This window comes from Lichenostomus cassidix, chromosome 10, assembly GCF_008360975.1.
Source record: "Lichenostomus cassidix isolate B80296 chromosome 10, HeHo_3.0, whole genome shotgun sequence".
Lineage (NCBI taxonomy): Eukaryota > Metazoa > Chordata > Aves > Passeriformes > Meliphagidae > Lichenostomus > Lichenostomus cassidix.
The window spans coordinates 15,143,930-15,162,449 of NC_139491.1; the positions used below are offsets into that span (position 1 = coordinate 15,143,930).

Below are 18,520 nucleotides of genomic sequence, written 5' to 3' on the forward strand. Positions count from 1 at the left end.
AACTTTGACAAGGCCTTCTAGAAGATATAGCAGTAATGCAGTTGCTGCCACAAAGCTTTTTCTAGCTGCAAAAAGAAAACCTGTGAGATGTGGGGAACATCCTTCATGTTCATTATACTTCTGTGAGAAGAAAACACACATGTGCATCTTCTCCTCTCTGACATGTCTAACCTGAATACCCAGAGTATCAATGAGCAAATTTACATCCAAGAGGACCTCCTCTTACTGCATTTGTATCTATATGTAGTAACTCCCCCTGAAACACCTTGCTAAGAATTTGGAGCTGCTTTTGCTAAATTTCAGTGCTTTAGATACCAACAAGAATATTGCTTCTTTCCTTCTTTGTTGTGGCTCCTAGCAGTTTTGTGATAGGAAGCTGGGGACGGCAGCAAAACCAAAGATGCCCTCATCACCCTTTACTAAATGAACTCCCATCATTTTGCTAGTAGTTGCAGATAGTTTGTGACCATTGGTTAAAAGAGTGATGAGAAATCCCTAAGCCATAGGAGTGTTTTAGGCATTACAGATGTCTGTTCCTTCACTCCCCCTTTCTCAGCCTTCAGTTTCAGAGTTGCCCTTCTTCTGGCTTTTCTATTCCACTGGATTCTTCTGATGCATCAAACTGAGTCATCAGATGCACACATTCATACCTAAGCGATGAGTGGATGACCAGGTTAATTAATTATTCAGAAAGTTATGGAAGTGCCTTTGGTTCAATTCAGCTTCTTTGCTGAAGTAGCTTTAAATATTTCTGTTACTTCTAAAGAGGATAATTTTAAAGAATTGTGCAGATATATCTAGGCCCCATAATAAAAGGAAGGAATCTTGAAGGCTAAACTCACCTTAGTGATTTTGTAGCTGGCCGTGCTTCAAGAGAAAAACTCTTCAACATATTTAACACACCTGCACCCACACATCCACCCACCCACCACAGCTGTTTTGATGTAGTCTGTATAATTGACCTCAGAGCTTCACAGACCCCTGGCCTAGTGCAGCTGATTTTTTGTAGTTTCAAAAGATAAAGGAACACACAAGACAGGGCGGGGTTGTGTAAGGAAGAGATAAAGCCTGAACTCTTCTGAAACCAGGAAATCACAAACTGCACAGGAGAAAGCCCAATATTGGCTTTCACAAGCATTATGTATCTTAGTACAGGGGTGCAGTAAAATAAAGTAGCATCTCAGTGCTCAGGTCTACAGATGGGAATTTCAAACTGGAAATCCTGAAGGAATTTTAAGGGCCTTTTTATGATCTTCAAGCAATGGGAAAGAATTTATTTCTCAATTGCCCAGCAGCATTACCTGTGTTTTGGCATACTCACTAGCAGAGAGGAACAACTGTGTGAACATAACTAGAGACAAGAAAACCAAACAAAATGCACTATATATCTATGGAATTATAACATACTATCTCAGTGCAGAGAAGATAGTAAATATAAATATTTGGAAAATATGCTTGGTCTTTCTAGCATGGTCTTGGGGTTGTTTTTTTCTTTGCCATGGCAGTGCATGGCATTTTAGTGCATCTTTGTGCTCTTTGAAGGGAGAACTCAAAACAGACACAATGTTTTGAAGGGCTGCATCACTTACCACCAGTTTGCAAAATGACTCCCGAGGACAAAAGTACAAGGAAGTGAAAGCAGCTTAGCATAACTCCGGAAAAATGTTTCTTGTACTTAACATGCTGTAGGGAATCACCCAAGGCTCTTTGGGCTGTGCTCAATGCCACAGGGCATATTCTCAGTCACATTTTCAGCATAGAACTAAAATCTATTCCAAGATTTCTCTGTGAAGTGTAGGATAGACTTTCATCGTCCTTACTCATCGTTGTCTTTGGAGTTCCCTTGTGCTTATAAACACAGGGAGTTTAGTGGAAGTTGAAAACACAAATGAAATTGTTCCCTTCGAAGATCAGATCTCCAGTTAGTCACTTAATAAAAATGTCAGGCATTTAATCTTGATGGGTAGAAAGCTGCCAAGAAATGTTAACGGGGAATATTAAAAACTTTGCATTTCTTTACTAGCAAGACCTATAGAAACTACATTTTTGGTGAACAGTTTTTCACTGACAGGTAGTCAGCAAATTATTTAGACTGACTTATTTCAGAAAAATTGTGTTAGTGTGTTTCATTTATTAATTTCAGATTAACATCATCATTGTCTTGAAAACTGTCCCCAAAGCTAAAAGAATTTAAATGGTGTTACAAAAAAAAAAAACCAAAAAAAAACCCAACCCAAAAAAAAACCCCAAAACCAAAAGAAGTAAAACATTTTGGTCAACTAAAAATAAAATTACTATGGGCTTCTTTGTTTGCAGAATGCTTCTGCAATTCAATGGTTTAAAAAAAAATTCAATTGAGCAGGAAAAAAATGTCTACATAGTTCTAGCCTTTATTTCCATCTTCCATTCAAAACCTTAGCAAAGGATGTAACAATAGCTCTTTTTATTAAATTTGTGGCCATTTCATTTTAAAGCCAATTTGCTGTAAGATTTATTTTCCAGATCCTGGAACATAACTTCTAGCTACTTACTGGTTGTTTGTATGAAGTGGTCTGAAACTAGGTTTCAGCTGGGAGTGGAAACAGAGCTTAACTTACGGAACACACAGTGGTGTGCAAGCAGAGATGAGCAAGACCTAAACAGGAGTCAATCAGGAGTTAAAATGGCAGGCAGAAAATGACTTGGTAAAGATAGCAGGTTCAAGTTTCAGATTCTTAATTCACTGTGCAAAAATGCAGGATAAAAACCATGGATTTTTAAAAATGCTAAACTGTAGATAGTCAGAACAGTTCAGCTTGGGCATCCCTCTTTGAAAAGAGATTCAGTAAAGCCATGGAACGCATATTTTAGACAATGCAAAGATTATGTGATGGAGGGTCCTGGGGTAAAAAAAAAGCTGGAATAGGCTTGAATGATTCTGCTTCGACAAAAGAGAAGCAAATGTGGCTCATAAAAATACAGTTAAATAGTTAAAATTGTTATAAACTGAGTTTTAAGACATTATTGAACAAGTTTGAAATAAAAGCCTAGAATATAACTGATAGAATGTAATCTGTTAAAAAAAAATTGTTTCCATTACAGTGAAAGTGAATGTTAATATTTTTAAGAGGACCAGATATCTGCATGGACCATACCAAATGAGCTATTTTGGTTCTCAGACAGACCTGTCTGTGGTTAAGACTAGGGGAGGAATTTTTCACTACTTACATTTCTCCGGCATTGCAGCCGTTATCATTATAGTATCTGACCATGTGCTCGTCATTTGCTATTTGAGTTGCTCTAGTTACTGTGGTTATAACAGATAAATCACAGGGTGTAATCTGTGCTCCTAGATGGAGTCACACAAACACTTCCAGGGCAAACAGTAACACACAGTGATTTGAAATGTAAACTTGCCACTTGGAAATTCTCCCTTCAAGAAACATTCATACATGTCTAAATAATTCAGTGAAAATTTTAAGGTACAGAAAATAAACCAAGGATTTCAATAACGGACATTATGGTAGCTGTTGCAGCTCCTGCTCAGTAGTAGTTTCCTATGCATATAGGAAACATAAGATCCAATAATTTATAAATGTAGTGACTGGATTTGTTAAGATTAAAATAAGGACATGTACACTTTAAAGTGAATGAACTTTGTAGATGTTTGGGTTTGTGCCTGCTGGAATTCTGAGAACTCCAGTTCCTAAAAAAAGGTCACATGACAGATAATGGAATTAGCAGGAATTTGCATGCTTCTGTCTGCAGCTCCTAATGCAACCTAGCTGCTGTTGCTGTGTGTCCTAGGGGCACGGGGACTGTTCTGTGCCAGTGTCCAGTAACATGGGAACTCTAACTGGAGCTTTTCTTGGATTTGGACATTCATACTGCACTCCCACACTGGGTTTCCGGTGTCTAGTGACAGTCTAATTCACCCTATAACTTTTCACTGAGAACATTACTAAAACATCCTCTGTTTTCTGGAACTAGTCAAGTTTAGTTAATATTGCTGAATTTGCTGCCTCTGTTAGATGCATGTGAAGGCAGCCCAGATACTCCAAAGCTGTTGGACAGACACAAAACCAGATGCAAAAAACCCGATTGCATTTGGCTTATTTGGTTATGAAAGATCACCCCCAAAATCATTAATTTTAAACTAAGTGGCTTCATTTTATGGGAATTTGAAAATGTGAGGCTTTGGAATTTTTTGATCCCTTTTAAAATACTGGATACAGAAGCCACCATTTGCCTAACATTAAAGCATTATTCTCTTATGCACTTCGGTTAAGGATTTGTTGTTTAGCAATGCAAAAGAGCTTTTTTGTAAACAAGAGAATGTCACAAATTAAAATATTCCTGAATACATATCAGTACTATTGAAGGATGACCTTTTCTCTCTTTTTTTTTTTTTTTTTTTTAAAGTAACAGCCATTCTCAAGGAACGTAGTCTGCTTGGCTGAATGTTTTTCCCAGGATAGCATTTCCTCTCCTGGAGGAAGGCTGCTTCAGTCACATCTCTATTTAACTGTCTGCCCCTCATCCTCCCCACCCAGCCTGCTGATCTGTGTTTCCAAATATACTCTTAATTATGTATATGAAAATGTAGAAATATAAGAATAGCACACAGCAGCATGTTCAGGCTTCTAGTCTGTTTTTATAACAACATTCAATCCTGTTCTGGGAAGCAGCAGAACAGATTAAAGATCACAGAAAATTGTTTCTGGTTTACTGTTTCTGGTTTTGCAGGCACTCATGGAATTCCCAGGATACAAATTTCTTTGTTACTGCATGGCCTTGACATGTGCTTAAAGATGCTAACATAATGTGCAGAGCTATTACATGAGTTAAATTGAAAAAAAAAATAGCCCACAATATGTGGTTTGACTTTATAATACTCTGATCTGTAGGGCAGTGGATGTGACACTTCAAATTGTTCACATACAATTGCCTAATCTTTGCATTTTAAGTTGGAAAATTGTTAGGTTCACAATTGTCTCAAACTGTTTGGGCATTTCAGTCATTAGTAGGTTATTTTTAAAGTAGCCTATACAGTACTTGGTATCTTTTTTTTAATTGATATTCAAATGCTGGATATCAGACAAATGAATTGGTAAAGCAGGAAGCAGATTTCTGCAGGGTCTGTACAGGAGTCTCACTAGATAGGAAAGGAGTCCTTAAAACTGTATGTGCTCTAAAAGGATTGTACAAATCAAGCTCAGCAGACATCAGATCTGGTGCCACCATCTCTGGAGTTTTTGTTTCCCATAACTACATACAGTTGCCTCACTATATAATGATTGACAAATACAGAATAATACAAAGGACCTTTATGTAATATCATAAGAACAGGCTGGCTCTAGTTGCTTCTGAATCCCTTCCAGCAAATGAGGAGAGAGGTGCATTTTTTTAATGCTGTTTCTATAGCCCAGGCAACTCTGGGTTTCCTTTGGCAGTCTGCTCTGCCAGACAATACGAGCAGCATGAGCAGCAAGGCCTGTGCCCTTGAAAGGAATTCAGAACTCGGTGCACCTGCAGAGCTCACGTACTTTCACTCAGTGAGCACTGCAAGTTTCTTAATGCAGCTTTACACTACACCTTTTTTTTTTTTTTTTGACTGGGTGGAGTTCAAGAAAAAGCCAAAAATGTTCTTGCTTGTGTAATTTTCAGTTAATATCAGCTGAATCTAATTCTCAAATGTGATTTTTTCCATCAGTTTGTGTAACTTAAACACAAGTTATGTGATGTCACGTGCTCTGGCAAAGGACCTAGAAAGGTTACCATTTAGTAGGATTTGGAACGTGGAAATCCAAACCTATTTAAAGTTGTGAAAAATAATTTACAGTATTCCTTATCTTTTAAAGGCATCTCTCACCTGCCTCTCCAAAGATAAAGCAGCTGGTGTTGCTTTTTGATTAATTGTTTTTCAAGCATATTTGTCTTTTGGAAACTTAGGACTCTTTGAAACCTGTTAGTAAGGCTCATAATGCACAAAGATATTGCTGCTGCCAAGGCACAGCATTAAGACTCTCAATATACTTATTCACGTGCTTGATGTGTTTCCTGCCATATCTAAGATACTTGATAACACTTTTTCATTAATCTGTAAGATCACATTCTGTAGTCAATGTATAAAGGTAAAATTCTGGCTTCAGCAGTGCCTAAAATGGCGCTGCAAGAATCCTTACTTTGTTGTGTTACAGCCATTTTAATGGTGAAAGCTCTCTGTTCAGTACAACATGTCCATGGGTTACTGCTTATGCAGGAACGTTGTACTGTGGCTGCATGTTCCCTAATGAGATTAGGCAATCAATTCATATAATCTGTCATTCTGTTGACTGCTTTACTGCTAAAAGGACATTTATATAACTTACCTGCACAGAAAACCACATCCCTTCTGTTTTAGAGATGAGAATGATGACAGACTGTGAATTTCCATGTGTGGTTTTGGAGCAGCAGCTAGGTCTTGCCTTAATTAATACCCTGCAGCAACTTTGTTCCAGACTGTGTACTAATTTTTTATGAACAATGATTCTCATATCTTCACACAAGGCATGCAGCATTTCCTCACAATACAGTTTTTCTTTGAAGAGGAATTGCTAAACCTCAACAAAGCTGGGAAGTACTCTAGAAAACTATTATCACTACTGGAGTGATGTCAGCTGTCAGTAGAAAACCACTTGGCCAAGAAACATAAAGTCAAGTACCAAGAAGATATAAAATCAAGAATAGAGAGGACTGAGGGGGAAAATAGTCCCTAGGAAGGAGAAGGATAGGGATGGTAGAAATATAGTGGAAGAAATACCACATTTTTTGGCTCAGCACCCAAATCCTCTCCACCATCATTAACATCAAATCAGACAGGTGAGTGAGAACCTGAATGTTCTCATCTGGATCTGATGTGCAGTGAGGAGAGGGGGAGAGAAGTTGTGCAATATCATCATCACCTGCTAGTGCTGAATAACACTGATCTTACACAATCCTGCTTCAGAACCTCCTCTCTCATCAGGAACTGGAATGTTGTGCCTACTGCTGTCTCCCAAATGATAGAATCATGGACAGGAGCAGCTGGTGCCATTAAACTGAATGGAACAAAAGGTACTATTTTTCTGTGCTTCTCGGTGCTGTGAACAGCAGAAGCACAGAAAAAATGTTGCATGAAAACTTTTGCCTTCCTTGTCTGAAAGCACTCATTTCATGGGACAGTTCTTCAAGTGGAGAACATTTGCTGATACCATTTGCAATGAAAATAAACACGGAAATTGACTAAGGCAGTAGAAACATCCAAAGGCCATTGCCTTACCAAAAAATGATGCCATAGCTCGGGGATGAGGAGCTCTGATTCTGCAGGCCAGACGTACCCCTCAGACCTTCTTCCCAAGGGTTCCAAAGTCCTCTTAGATGTATATTTGTAGTGTGACCAGTGAATGTGGTCACACAACAGGGATGTCACACCACAGGCATGGCCCATCACAGGCAGGAACTTATCTAAGAACACACGACTGGATATATGACAAACAGCCAAAATACATTTATTTCACATTTCTAGCAGCAGATGGAGACTTCTGTCCCTGCCAGTTTGCAGGCAGGATAAGGCTAAGAAGGACATTGAATGGATTTGCATGGGTTATTTTAAGAAACAAGATTATATCCTTTAAATCCAGTTGGTTGTGGTTTTATTCTTAAATTCATTTGTGGAACCCTGAGTTTTTTAGGGTTTAGGTGAGGGGAAGCCACCTGGAAGCAGTGCTGCTCATCTTTGCCGCCTTTTCCTGGTCCCTAGGAGGGCGTGGTCATGGTTCTCCATACAACAATCTCTCTGTGTACTGCACAGATACAGCCACTGCACTATGCATTGTGACTGTAGGTGTAATGAAATCCAACAAATGTGCTTAAGAACAGAAGGCCTAATGAGCCTTGGTCTTTCTCCTAAATAATCAAGGAAATATCAAGGAAATATCCCCAGATTCTTGAAAAAACCCCTATTTTAAAAAGACTTCCTTTTCCATTGACACACTGTTTGAGATTTAGCTGAAGTATCTTGGAGGCTTCATGAACAGGGAGAAAAGGACTATAAAAGTATTTTTCTGAGAAGGAGTCTCCTAAGAAGATCCTGGAGACAAATGTTACTGCCAAATCTGTGAATTTAAAGCAGATTATTGGCTGCTTAGATGGAAGACTTTCTAGGGTCAATTTTGCTCTCAGACAGTTTTAATTAAGGTGTATCAAATTTCTCCAGGAGGCTAATTTCTTTATTTGCTATTTAGTGTACTGTGGAGAGAGCTTCTATTTCTTATTTTGGCCCACCATTTATATAGCTCTCTGGGCCTCTTGGACAGGCTATTCAGAATTAGAAACATAAGGATTAGTGCAAGTAGGAAGTTATTAAAGTTACAACTATGAAAAATACTAGTCTGTGTATTCACAAAAGAATAAGATGTTCTCAATTAATAACAACTAAAGAGTATGTGATGATCTGACTCAGTGACAGTAAGAACCAAACCAATATGCAGAAGTAGTAGACAGCACCTTTCATGATTTAACATATTCATTTTTATCAAATGGAGAAACTAAGGATGGAAGCAGATAATATGAGGTGCCCAAGCTATGCAGCACATCAAGTGATGAAGCTGGGAATATATTCCAGATAACCATCTACCCAACAATTCTGCTTCTGTCTGCAGCCTGTGCAGAGCTTCCCAGCCTGCACATCTACCACAGTGCCCCAGTGCAGACCTCCAGCACAGCCCTGCAACAGCACCAGGCATCTATCTGTCCCATGTCTGAGGTCTGCTCAGAACTGGACCAGGTCACCAGGTCACTGTTTCTGGGAGCTCACTGGTCATTGCTCCAAGCTTAAGTGTCTCAGCTCATGGGGTTTACATCAGCTATTCAAAAAAGGCTGGTACCTTCAAGGTGACACACGTCCCCAGCTGGAATGCAGTGCTCCCTGCCTCACTTCTGAATGAGACCTAAGGCAGTTAAGTGAAACTGTAGTGCTTTGTAGCAAATGCAGAAAACCCAGGCACACCTGTGGAGAGCACAAGGTGAGAGCCTCACATCCAGTGCCTCAAAATTGCCATTTTGCATTTTCACCATAACTTTTTAAATAGCTGAAGAGGAAGACTTCATCACACCTTCTCAACTTCAGCACTGAGTCAGACACATAGGGACAGCTTGGAGAATAAGTGAATATACTGTAAAGCTCAGTACAGATATTATTAAGTCATAAAGTTCAACTAGACCACAAGACATATGAGATGTGCTGTCCATGAAAGGATCAGGAGCCCAGCATCCCTGAAAACCCAGTTATCAAATAAGGTATATGACTAGCTTGACTGTCAGCAGTTTTTAACAGGTTGGAATACCACAGCAGCCTCCTCTGCTCCTCTTCTGCACCCATTTAGTGCCAAGTGGCATTCAAACCTTTTTATTCTAACTTCTGCATACAAAACAGTAGCCCATGGAAGACACTGCTGTCCCTTCTAACCGTGCCGTGTTTGCTCCCTGCAGGTGAGCGGCCTTTCGAATGCAACTGGCAGGGCTGTAACAAGAAGTTTGCTCGCTCGGACGAGCTGGCCCGGCACTACCGCACTCACACCGGAGAGAAGAAGTTCAGCTGCCCCCTGTGTGACAAACGCTTCATGCGCAGCGACCACCTGACCAAGCACGCCCGGCGCCACGCCAACTTCCACCCCAGCATGCTGAAGAGGAGGAGCGGCAGCAGCTCCAGGACAGGCTCTGTCAGTGACTACAGCCGCTCGGACGCCTCGAGCCCCACGATCAGCCCCGCCAGCTCCCCATAGACCTACCTGCACTGGATGTCAGCACTTTGCCTCTAATGCCTAACGTGGAGTTTTGTTTGTGTTGCACACACTTAAAAACTCTGTTGCTTCCCTTCCTTCAGTTCCCACCCTCTCTTTTTTAAAAATCAGTAAATAGCTGCCTCCCACTGCAATTTCTAGTCAGATTTTCTTTACCCAACCACACAAGTGGCTATTCTAACCTCATGGACAGACAAACTTACATGTTACACTTAGTGACTCCTGCTGTCTCAATATTTCATATATTTTGCAACCATTTATGGATCCTCTTCATTATTCTTTATAAGAAAATGAAAAAAATCTAAAAAAAAAAAGGAAAAAATCCCGCTTAATTCACCTCAGGTGTTGAAGTAGTTTGTAAAACCGGATTGCACAATATGAGCATACATACACTTACAAATCAACTGTGTTGGATTTGTGTCCCCCTTCTCCTTTCTCAGGGATGGATATTTATGTTACACAATAATTACAATGAAGACACACCCTAACCACGGCCTTACTCTGTAAATATAATTGCACTCAGAAGCTTTTTGTTAGGTTCTTTCACACACTGGGGAAAAAATAAAAAACAAGCAAACAGTACAGAAACCAACCCAATACTGGAATGTAGTACTGGACTCTTCCATCGTTTGCTTTCCTGATTATAACCTATGTTGGGGAGCATCCAAACAGGAGTCTTGTCTTTCTTCAAGCTGCCCTCTGCTTAGGGTAGCAAGCCATCTTCTCACTTCATGCTGGAGATGCTCCAAACCCAACTTCCTATTGCAAAAATCTCTGTGAGGTAGATAAACTTGTTTCTTGGTTTGCTTCATGCTAGATAAAATTCTGAGAAAAAATTTTCAACGAGATGCCTTAGATAAGTAACATAAATCACGAAGAAACAAATTTACACTGGGTAACATTTTATTGCAAGGTGGCCTGGAAACTTAGAGGCATTCTGTTGTCACTCTCTCCAAGTTGTTAAGCTATCTGCACTGCCTGTTCAGTATGGGACCAACAGAATATTCAAATCGAACCACACTGACTTGAAAAATTTCCTTTATTTCTTTTTCCTTTGTTTTTTGTTTTGTTGTTTGTTTGGTTTTTTTTTTTATGAGTATGGAAATAGCATTACTGAACCAATGCCCACCAAAACTTTTATCAAGGTACTTACCTACTGTACAACTGTATCTTAGAAAGACAAATTGGCTAAGACACAGTTTCTGTATTCTGTTGCATTAAAATTGTGGTTGTTGATAAAAGGAAGTGAAAATCATAAGGTATCTTCTGACTGGAAAAATAAAATATGCATTTTTAAGCTTAAAATAGAATTACATTATAGCTCAGCACTACTACAAGTTTCTCAAAAATACAGATACCAGCATAAAGCAAGGTGCTCTTGTTTCTGAATAACTGCTAAATAACAGAAAGGGAATATTGGCTAGTTTTCAATAACTTTCAAATATTTGACACTAGAAAGAGCACAAGGAGGTAGATTTTTATGTTTTATATGGAAGAAAATATAGTAAAAGACAGGAGCATTGTGATGTACTGAAAACCTCACTGGCAGCAAGTACCCTTTCCTTGGTTTGTCTGGGTCTGATGGTGCAAATTATAAATTCAGGTCCTTTTGATTCTGGAATTTTGGTATGTTTGCTGTTTTTACTGTAGGATATAAATGCAGTTAAGTGTAGCATGGTGAAAAGAAACTCTCTATGCCAAACCTGTCATTTGCTATTAAGTGAAAGCCTCCAGATTCCCAATGAACCTGTACCTTACTTGCTGCTTTGCATTGATCCAATTTTGCAAGGTTTTATTGTACTGTATGTTAACTGTGAGAAGCTAATATAGATTTCCAAGTAGTTTCATAGGTACTTCCATAATATTTACATTATTCCTAATACTACACATTCTATTAGTTTTATAGATAAATATGTTAAGTATTTATCTATAAAACTATACAACTCTAAATCTAAGCAAGTGCAGATGTTTCAGTATTTTTTTATGTTAATTTGCTTCAGATTTCAACTCTGTTAATTTCTCCTTTTGAATTGGAAGTCGTTCAAGGCACAATTCTACTGTTTCATTTCACAGAAAATGAAAGAACATTGTAAGGGTTTTTTGCAGGATGACAAATAGAGTTAATGTGATGATAATTGCCCAACCTTTGGTAGTTAGGGGAAAACCAGTTCTGTAGGCCTCCACAGATTTCCTCTCCTCTTTTTTTTTAATCTCATCTACTGAGATACACAATTTTAACAACTTGATAGAATTCAGGTAACAGGAATTCACATTCCAATCATTTCTGTGACTGCTAAAAGTGCTCTTGTGCTGTAGTTAGTAGAGAGGCATTTCAGATATCTAGCTCAAGGAATTCTACAGGTCAGCTGTGTCTTGTGCACATACTTCAAAACAAGTCATAAACACATTTCTCATTAGGCTTCACGTTCCAAATTTGTTTTAAAATCACCTTTTCCAACAAGAGCATCATTTAATCTACAGGAAAGGAGGAACCACTCCAATCCATTTATTTGGGACTTAATAATTCAGCATTAATCAGTTCGTGCATTACAAACAAGTTGTTTTACTAGCTTGGACAAGGAATATTTGCACCAGGTTTTATTAGTACTGCAACTATAGGGTATAAAGGCTATGGGACTACCTCTTCTGAGGGACACAGAACCATGAAATGTCAGTGAACTAACATTTTGCTTGTATTCCTCATAGTTATTACTAATAATTCTCCAAATTTAAACAGGAAAAAATAAATTGGTTCAAAATCAAATTTCCAATTCAGTCAGTTCATTTAATGAGATCACCATTGGACAGTATATAGCCAACATAACAACACTTTCAGGAAATTCTCTGAAATTGGTCGTTAAATCTTTTTTTGTTTTTACATCTTAGCAGTAAATACCTCAGCATATATTAGGCTGACAGTCAAGTTAGTGTTTTAAATCCCAGCTAGAGTTTCAAATATCTCCATTAAAGGTTTAATACGTTACAGGTTTAGGATAAAATTGTAAGTTCCAAACCACTACTATTTCCCAAAACTGAATGGGAACAAAACCTTCTCTGAATATTTTCATATGAAAAAAGAATGTTTGGGGGTTTCTAGCATCTGCTAGAAATGTCTAATGATTAGCAAGGTCATTAGACTCTATTCTCATGATGGTTCCTCCTGAATTTTGCAGATATGAGAAGTTATAACAGCTCAAATTATGTTTTGAAATCTTTGTGCTTATCCAAACTAACCTCAGATTTTTACCCTTCTGTTGTTTCACCTAGCAGTGTAATCCAAAACAGTCCCCTGGCACAGCAACGAATATGTCACACTCAGGAAATACTGCTCTGGCAAGGTGCAGGTTTCTCCATCTGGAGGAATGTGCATCTCTACTGCCTCCTCCTTTCCCCATGCCATCTGTTGAGGTATCCTCACAAAATACAACATGGCCATGATTTTTTTTCGTTTCTGACTATAACAACAGCTTTATTATTAAGAAAGCACTGAAAGTTTGTTTTTCTCCAGCCATGATTCTAACTTCCTCTCTAAGAGATGAGCTGAACTGCCTTGCTATAGGAAATAGGTGCAAGTGAAAGTCATCACCTTACTACTCCCACTAAACTGAAACTAAAGATGCTCTTAGAAACTCATTCACCCCTTCCATTAACTCATCCTGTGCAAAGGCATAATGGCAACATGAATTCAGTTTTCATCCTGCTTCTTAGAAAGCAGTCCTAATAAATTCCTGGCAGCTACATTTTGTGAGAATTTTTGTATCTGCAAATAAATTTTCCCTTGCTTTTACAATACATGCATAGTATCTGTTTACATAACTGCAAAGGTATATATTAATAAGTCATCAGAAGCCTCTGCTCAGTAATAACACCTAATTCCTGTATGTATCTCAACCCTCTTTACTGCATTAACCCTTGCAATAATTGTAGCTATGAGAGCCTCTCTACACCTCTAAACCTTATTACCTTCTCCCCAGACATTCAGTGCTTTCCTTGTCTCATGCAGCCAGGCATTAAAGGCTGTGTGAGGAGCTCACCTGTTTCACAACTGCTCTTCTCCAGTGCTTTGTCCTGAGTTACAGAATTTGTGCTTTGTGAAGTGCAGTTTTTGCCTTTTCATTGCCGTTAGATTTACTAATTTCATCAGGTCATACCTACAAACTAACTTTCAGGTGCTCTTTTACTCCATCACACCATCTGTTTGTGCATTGGGTGCTAACATCTAGTCTATGTCAGTGAATGGTATGATGAACATCTGTATTTGTAACTCTTGGGGATAAGAGCTATAGCCTTAGGCCGAAGAAAATATCCAAATTATACTTGTTTATCCCATAAGCCAGAATATAAAATGCAAAAGCCCATCCACTGGTATAGGTTTTTATAGATATATATATTTATATATATGGATTTATATAAGCATATATACACATATATATATTAATACATATATGTGTGTATATTGTATAGTGTATGTGTGTATACATAAATACACAGCAGTGTGTCTATACTACACACTGAATAATGAAGGGATGTCTACAGAGCAAAAATAGGTATCCATTTCATTAGAACTAGTGCTGGGCCTGAACCAGATTCCTACACCAAATGCCATTGCATTTGGAGCTTTTGAACCTGTTGGAGATTTGTGGTTGAGTTTCATCTCTGGTTACAGGTGCATTTCCTTGTGTCTGGTGTGCATTTGGGGGACATGTGTGTGCGTGCTTGTGTGCTTTTCCAGCAGCACATGCCTGAGTGGGGGACAGAGGACACGTGTGCCAGGGAGTGTGCACATGGTCACAGCTAAAATTCCAGCTTTAGGGAACTGGAAAGCTGCCGCTGTCATCCTCACTTGGACAGGTTTATCAGCAGCACATGAAAGCTTCCATGGCTCACTTTTCAACTCTAAATCACTACATTGAAGTATTACAGTTGTACAGTTATATGTTCATCTATTCTTGCTCTGCTGTAACTTTTTATGTATTTTGTATTGCATAGATTATATATTGTGATAATGTCCTATGCAACAACAATAAAAGGAAAAAATGGAAAAAGGAAGAAAATTAAGAACTGTAAGATACTGTCTTAACTTGTATGCATGGTTAGTGAGGTTTACATTTTCCAAAATAAAACTTGTAACTATGAAATATTGGTTTTCTCTTAATTTCCTTCTCTGTTTATCACCTAAAAAGCATCGATTGTTAATATTTCTGCTGTTCATTTGAGACTCAATATCTTGTTTGGTGTCTTTATTCAAATTTCACCCAGTGCTATTGTTTAAAATGGGATTTCTTTTAACCATTGAGAGAAAGCTTTTGTGGTATTTGTTTTGTATTCTTCTCTGCTTTAACTGTTATTTTGTAGTATCATAGAGAAATTACTTTCTCAAAGGTGGTATACATTGTATTCTTCTTTACAAGATGGTTATAGGATTAATATGTGTGACTTAAAGGTCAGAGAGTCAGCTGTCCTTTTTTTCAAAGCCCAGTTCTTTGCAAATTTCTGATATCGTCTCTGCAAGGGGTAATACCATGCCAAAACAGTAGTAATGTCATCTCGCAATATCCTGAAATGTTCTTTCCTAATTTTAAAGATGAAGAAATTGAAACACAAATTTGAGCCACTTTCTCAAAAACGTAAGGCATTGGCAGATGTGAAGGAATGAATCTGAAGTTTCTTGAAAATACAGGTTACACAATGCTTCTAGGCACTGTTTATAATAGGCCCTAAAGAGTAGCATTCCTGAAGTCTTCTTTCAATCAAAGATCCACCTTGTGTTTGAAAACAAGAGCAGTCAAATATCATTTTCTAAACTTGATAGAAGAATGAAGAGGGAAACAATTCCTTCCAAAGGAATATGCCTTTTTGGTTTAAGTATGGAGTTGCTGCCTTGATACTGTAATGTAATGTGCCTCCTCGCCCAGGCACCCACACTCTGAAATGTGTTTGTTAACACATTCTCTCCTGCCTCTCCTCTCCAGTTCCTAAATGCAGGGGTTTCTGTCTTGCCTGTGACTCAGCATTTGCCATGAAATTTTCTTAGACTTGGCAGTAGTCCAGCAATTCAGAAGAGAAGCAAGAATAATGCTAGAGTTAGGATGGGATTTTCCCATTTCCATTTACCTGTGTATCATTTCTGGCTTCAAAGTAATCCACCTTAAGGTTCACTGCACTGGCTTTTCAAGGAGCCACACCCATGGCATGCTTTGCTAGCTGACCGCCAGAGATTAAAGTGACATAAATATCAATACACAGTCAACAGAAAGAGATAGAAAAGTGAGAGAAAATGGAGACTGAAATAAAAATGAGGTGAGGACAATGAGACAAGCATTTCTAGCAGCTGACTAGGAAAGGCTTATACAGTATCAGAAGTCAAGCAATAGTTGAAGCAGGCAAGCACACGTGTTTAGCCAGCTACAATGCATTGCTGGCACAGCTAAGAGGATAAAAAGAAAGGAAGGAATTATCTTACTAGATTTCTCAATCCACGCAGCAGAAAAGGGATGGAGTCTGGATGCCCAGATATGTGAGCAGCAATGGGGAAAAAGAGAAGCATGATTGAACACAGGCTTTGGGGCAGATTTGTGCTCTGGACAACTTGCAGAACAAGCTTATTTAAACAAGACATCAAAAAACACAAGAGAAGAAAAGAGACACGAGAAAACCTGAGGGGGGCTATAGGCAAGAACAGGCCCCGAAGGTCTGCTGACAAAACCAAACCACTGAGCTTAGTAATAGCTCGACCTCACCACGAGAAAACAGCCCTAGAGTATAATTGCTACCTCATCATAATTGTAAATAAAGGATCAACCTGTCCTACTTGGTTGGCACTGGCAAGAGTTAGATTTAATCTTTGGCTCCTGCTGGCTGAAACAAATATTCAATCAAAAAAGAGGGGTTGGCACCATGGGCTGGACTAAAGGAGGCTCCAGGATGCTATTGCTGCCAGGTTTCTGCTGAGCTGATGTTTCTTCTCTTCATCGTTGGATGATCATGCCTGGCTGAGCACAGCACAGCACAGCAGGTCTGGGCCTGCAGCACTGGGACTTACAGGGAATAAATACTCCAAAGCATCACAAAGGTTCACAGTGCCCAGGCTGGCTTGTTCAGAGTTAGCCCAAGTGTTCTCTCCAAGGCATAGCTAGTAGGACTGGGACATCTCCCAGAGGGAAGGTGTGGTATGCCAAGTTGGTGGATATGAGGACACCATTGAGAAAAAAGGCCCAGCTGAAGGACGTGAGAGATTGTGCTGGGGAGAGACTTTCATGTGTGTGGCAGCATGGAAAGAGGGATGAGATGAAACAGTGTGAGGAACAGATGAGAGGTGCAATAAATGGGGAAGATAAGTTAAAGGGGGAAGGTAAGTATAGAAAAATAAGGTAGGAGTATGGGGTAGGGAGATTTACCTGATTTTAGAGACAACAGGAAAGGTCTAAGGTGCAAAATTCAAATAGTGTTCTAGAGGAAGGAGTAAGGTAGCTCATGTGGTAGCAATTCCAGCAGACAGAAGATGAGGCATGTCTATGTGTGATAAACAGGACTGTGTGTCTTTAAGAGACCAATGTTTGTGTTTTCCCATGCTCTCCTATTGTGGAAATAACATTCTGAGTCACTTCTCTGATCCTGGAGACAAACTGAACAGACACAAAACATAACAAAACACAATAGCAACGGGAAGAGAGAAATTCCTCCCTCCCCCTTCCACCCCACACACATTTTATGTCAGTGATTTGAATGCACTCAAAGCCTCAGAGTGGAAAAGAAGGAAGGCGGAGACTGACAGTGTTGTTTGGTACACACTCTTTGAATCAAGCTCACCTTCTCCACCACTGCACAAACAGTTAAAACATGAAAGCCACACTTCCCCAGTCTGTTACTTTTAAACGCTATCCAGTCTCTTTGGTCAAAAGTCTTAACTTCCAGATTTTCCACAGACAGTGAACTGCAACAGGAATTTGCTAGCTTTTTTTAAACTTCAAAGCCTTGCACTTCAAAGACCCTGCCTTTTTTTCCTCAAGCCTCATGCCCCACCCTACAAAAAAGATGGCAGTTTGGGACTCTCAAAATGCCACACTTGGAAACTCACATACATCTAAGAATCAACATCTCAGCTGTGATCTGCCCAGAGGGAGTAATGACATGGGCACACCCACAAGTGGCTGGCCCCAAACCCACACTGTATCAAGACTTCCTACACCAAAACACAGAACCACCACATCTCAGAGCCTAGTTTGAGAACCAACTCAAACCCTTGGAAATTATCCATGAATTTCAAGGCCTTGCAGGTTTGGTTTAACTTCCAAGCTTTTTGTTGACTCTGGAAGTCATAAAACAAGTCCCAAGCTTTCCCTCCCTAGGGTTTCTGTACAAACTGCGTTTGCAGCCTGCTGGGAGGAACAGGATGACTTGACAGGAAGAAGAAAGACGAAAGTTTTGTTCAGGAATGCCGGTCCCTCCTTGCTGCCAGGTCACAGGGCCAGCCAAGGGAGACACCCGTGCTCCCAGGCACAGCAGCTTGGCAGATCCCTCAAAAGAAATGACCTACATGCACCTTCCTCCCTGCACGAGAGGAGTCACTCTCAGGGGCTGAGGGTTTGAAAGCAGCCACACACTCCTCAGCTTTTACAACCTTCCCAGAAGACCGGGGAAGGGATGGTTTCCCCTTAACGTGCCCTCGCAGGCAGCTGTACTGATTAAGCGAGTGAGCAAACAAGAGGCAAGCCTGGAAA

The 18,520-nt window shown here is 39.5% G+C and overlaps 1 protein-coding gene across 1 annotated transcript in view; it reads left to right on the forward strand.

The window, feature by feature from the left end:
* The window catches only part of KLF13 (KLF transcription factor 13), a 33,990-nt gene extending 19,052 nt beyond the window's left edge, over nt 1-14,938 (forward strand). The window contains exon 2 of the mRNA XM_085070816.1: nt 9,490-14,938. Within this exon, the coding sequence (XP_084926942.1) occupies nt 9,490-9,782 (293 nt within the window). The 3' untranslated portion in view covers nt 9,783-14,938. The remainder of the gene's footprint in view (nt 1-9,489) is intronic.
* Nucleotides 14,939-18,520: the final 3,582 nt, after the last annotated feature.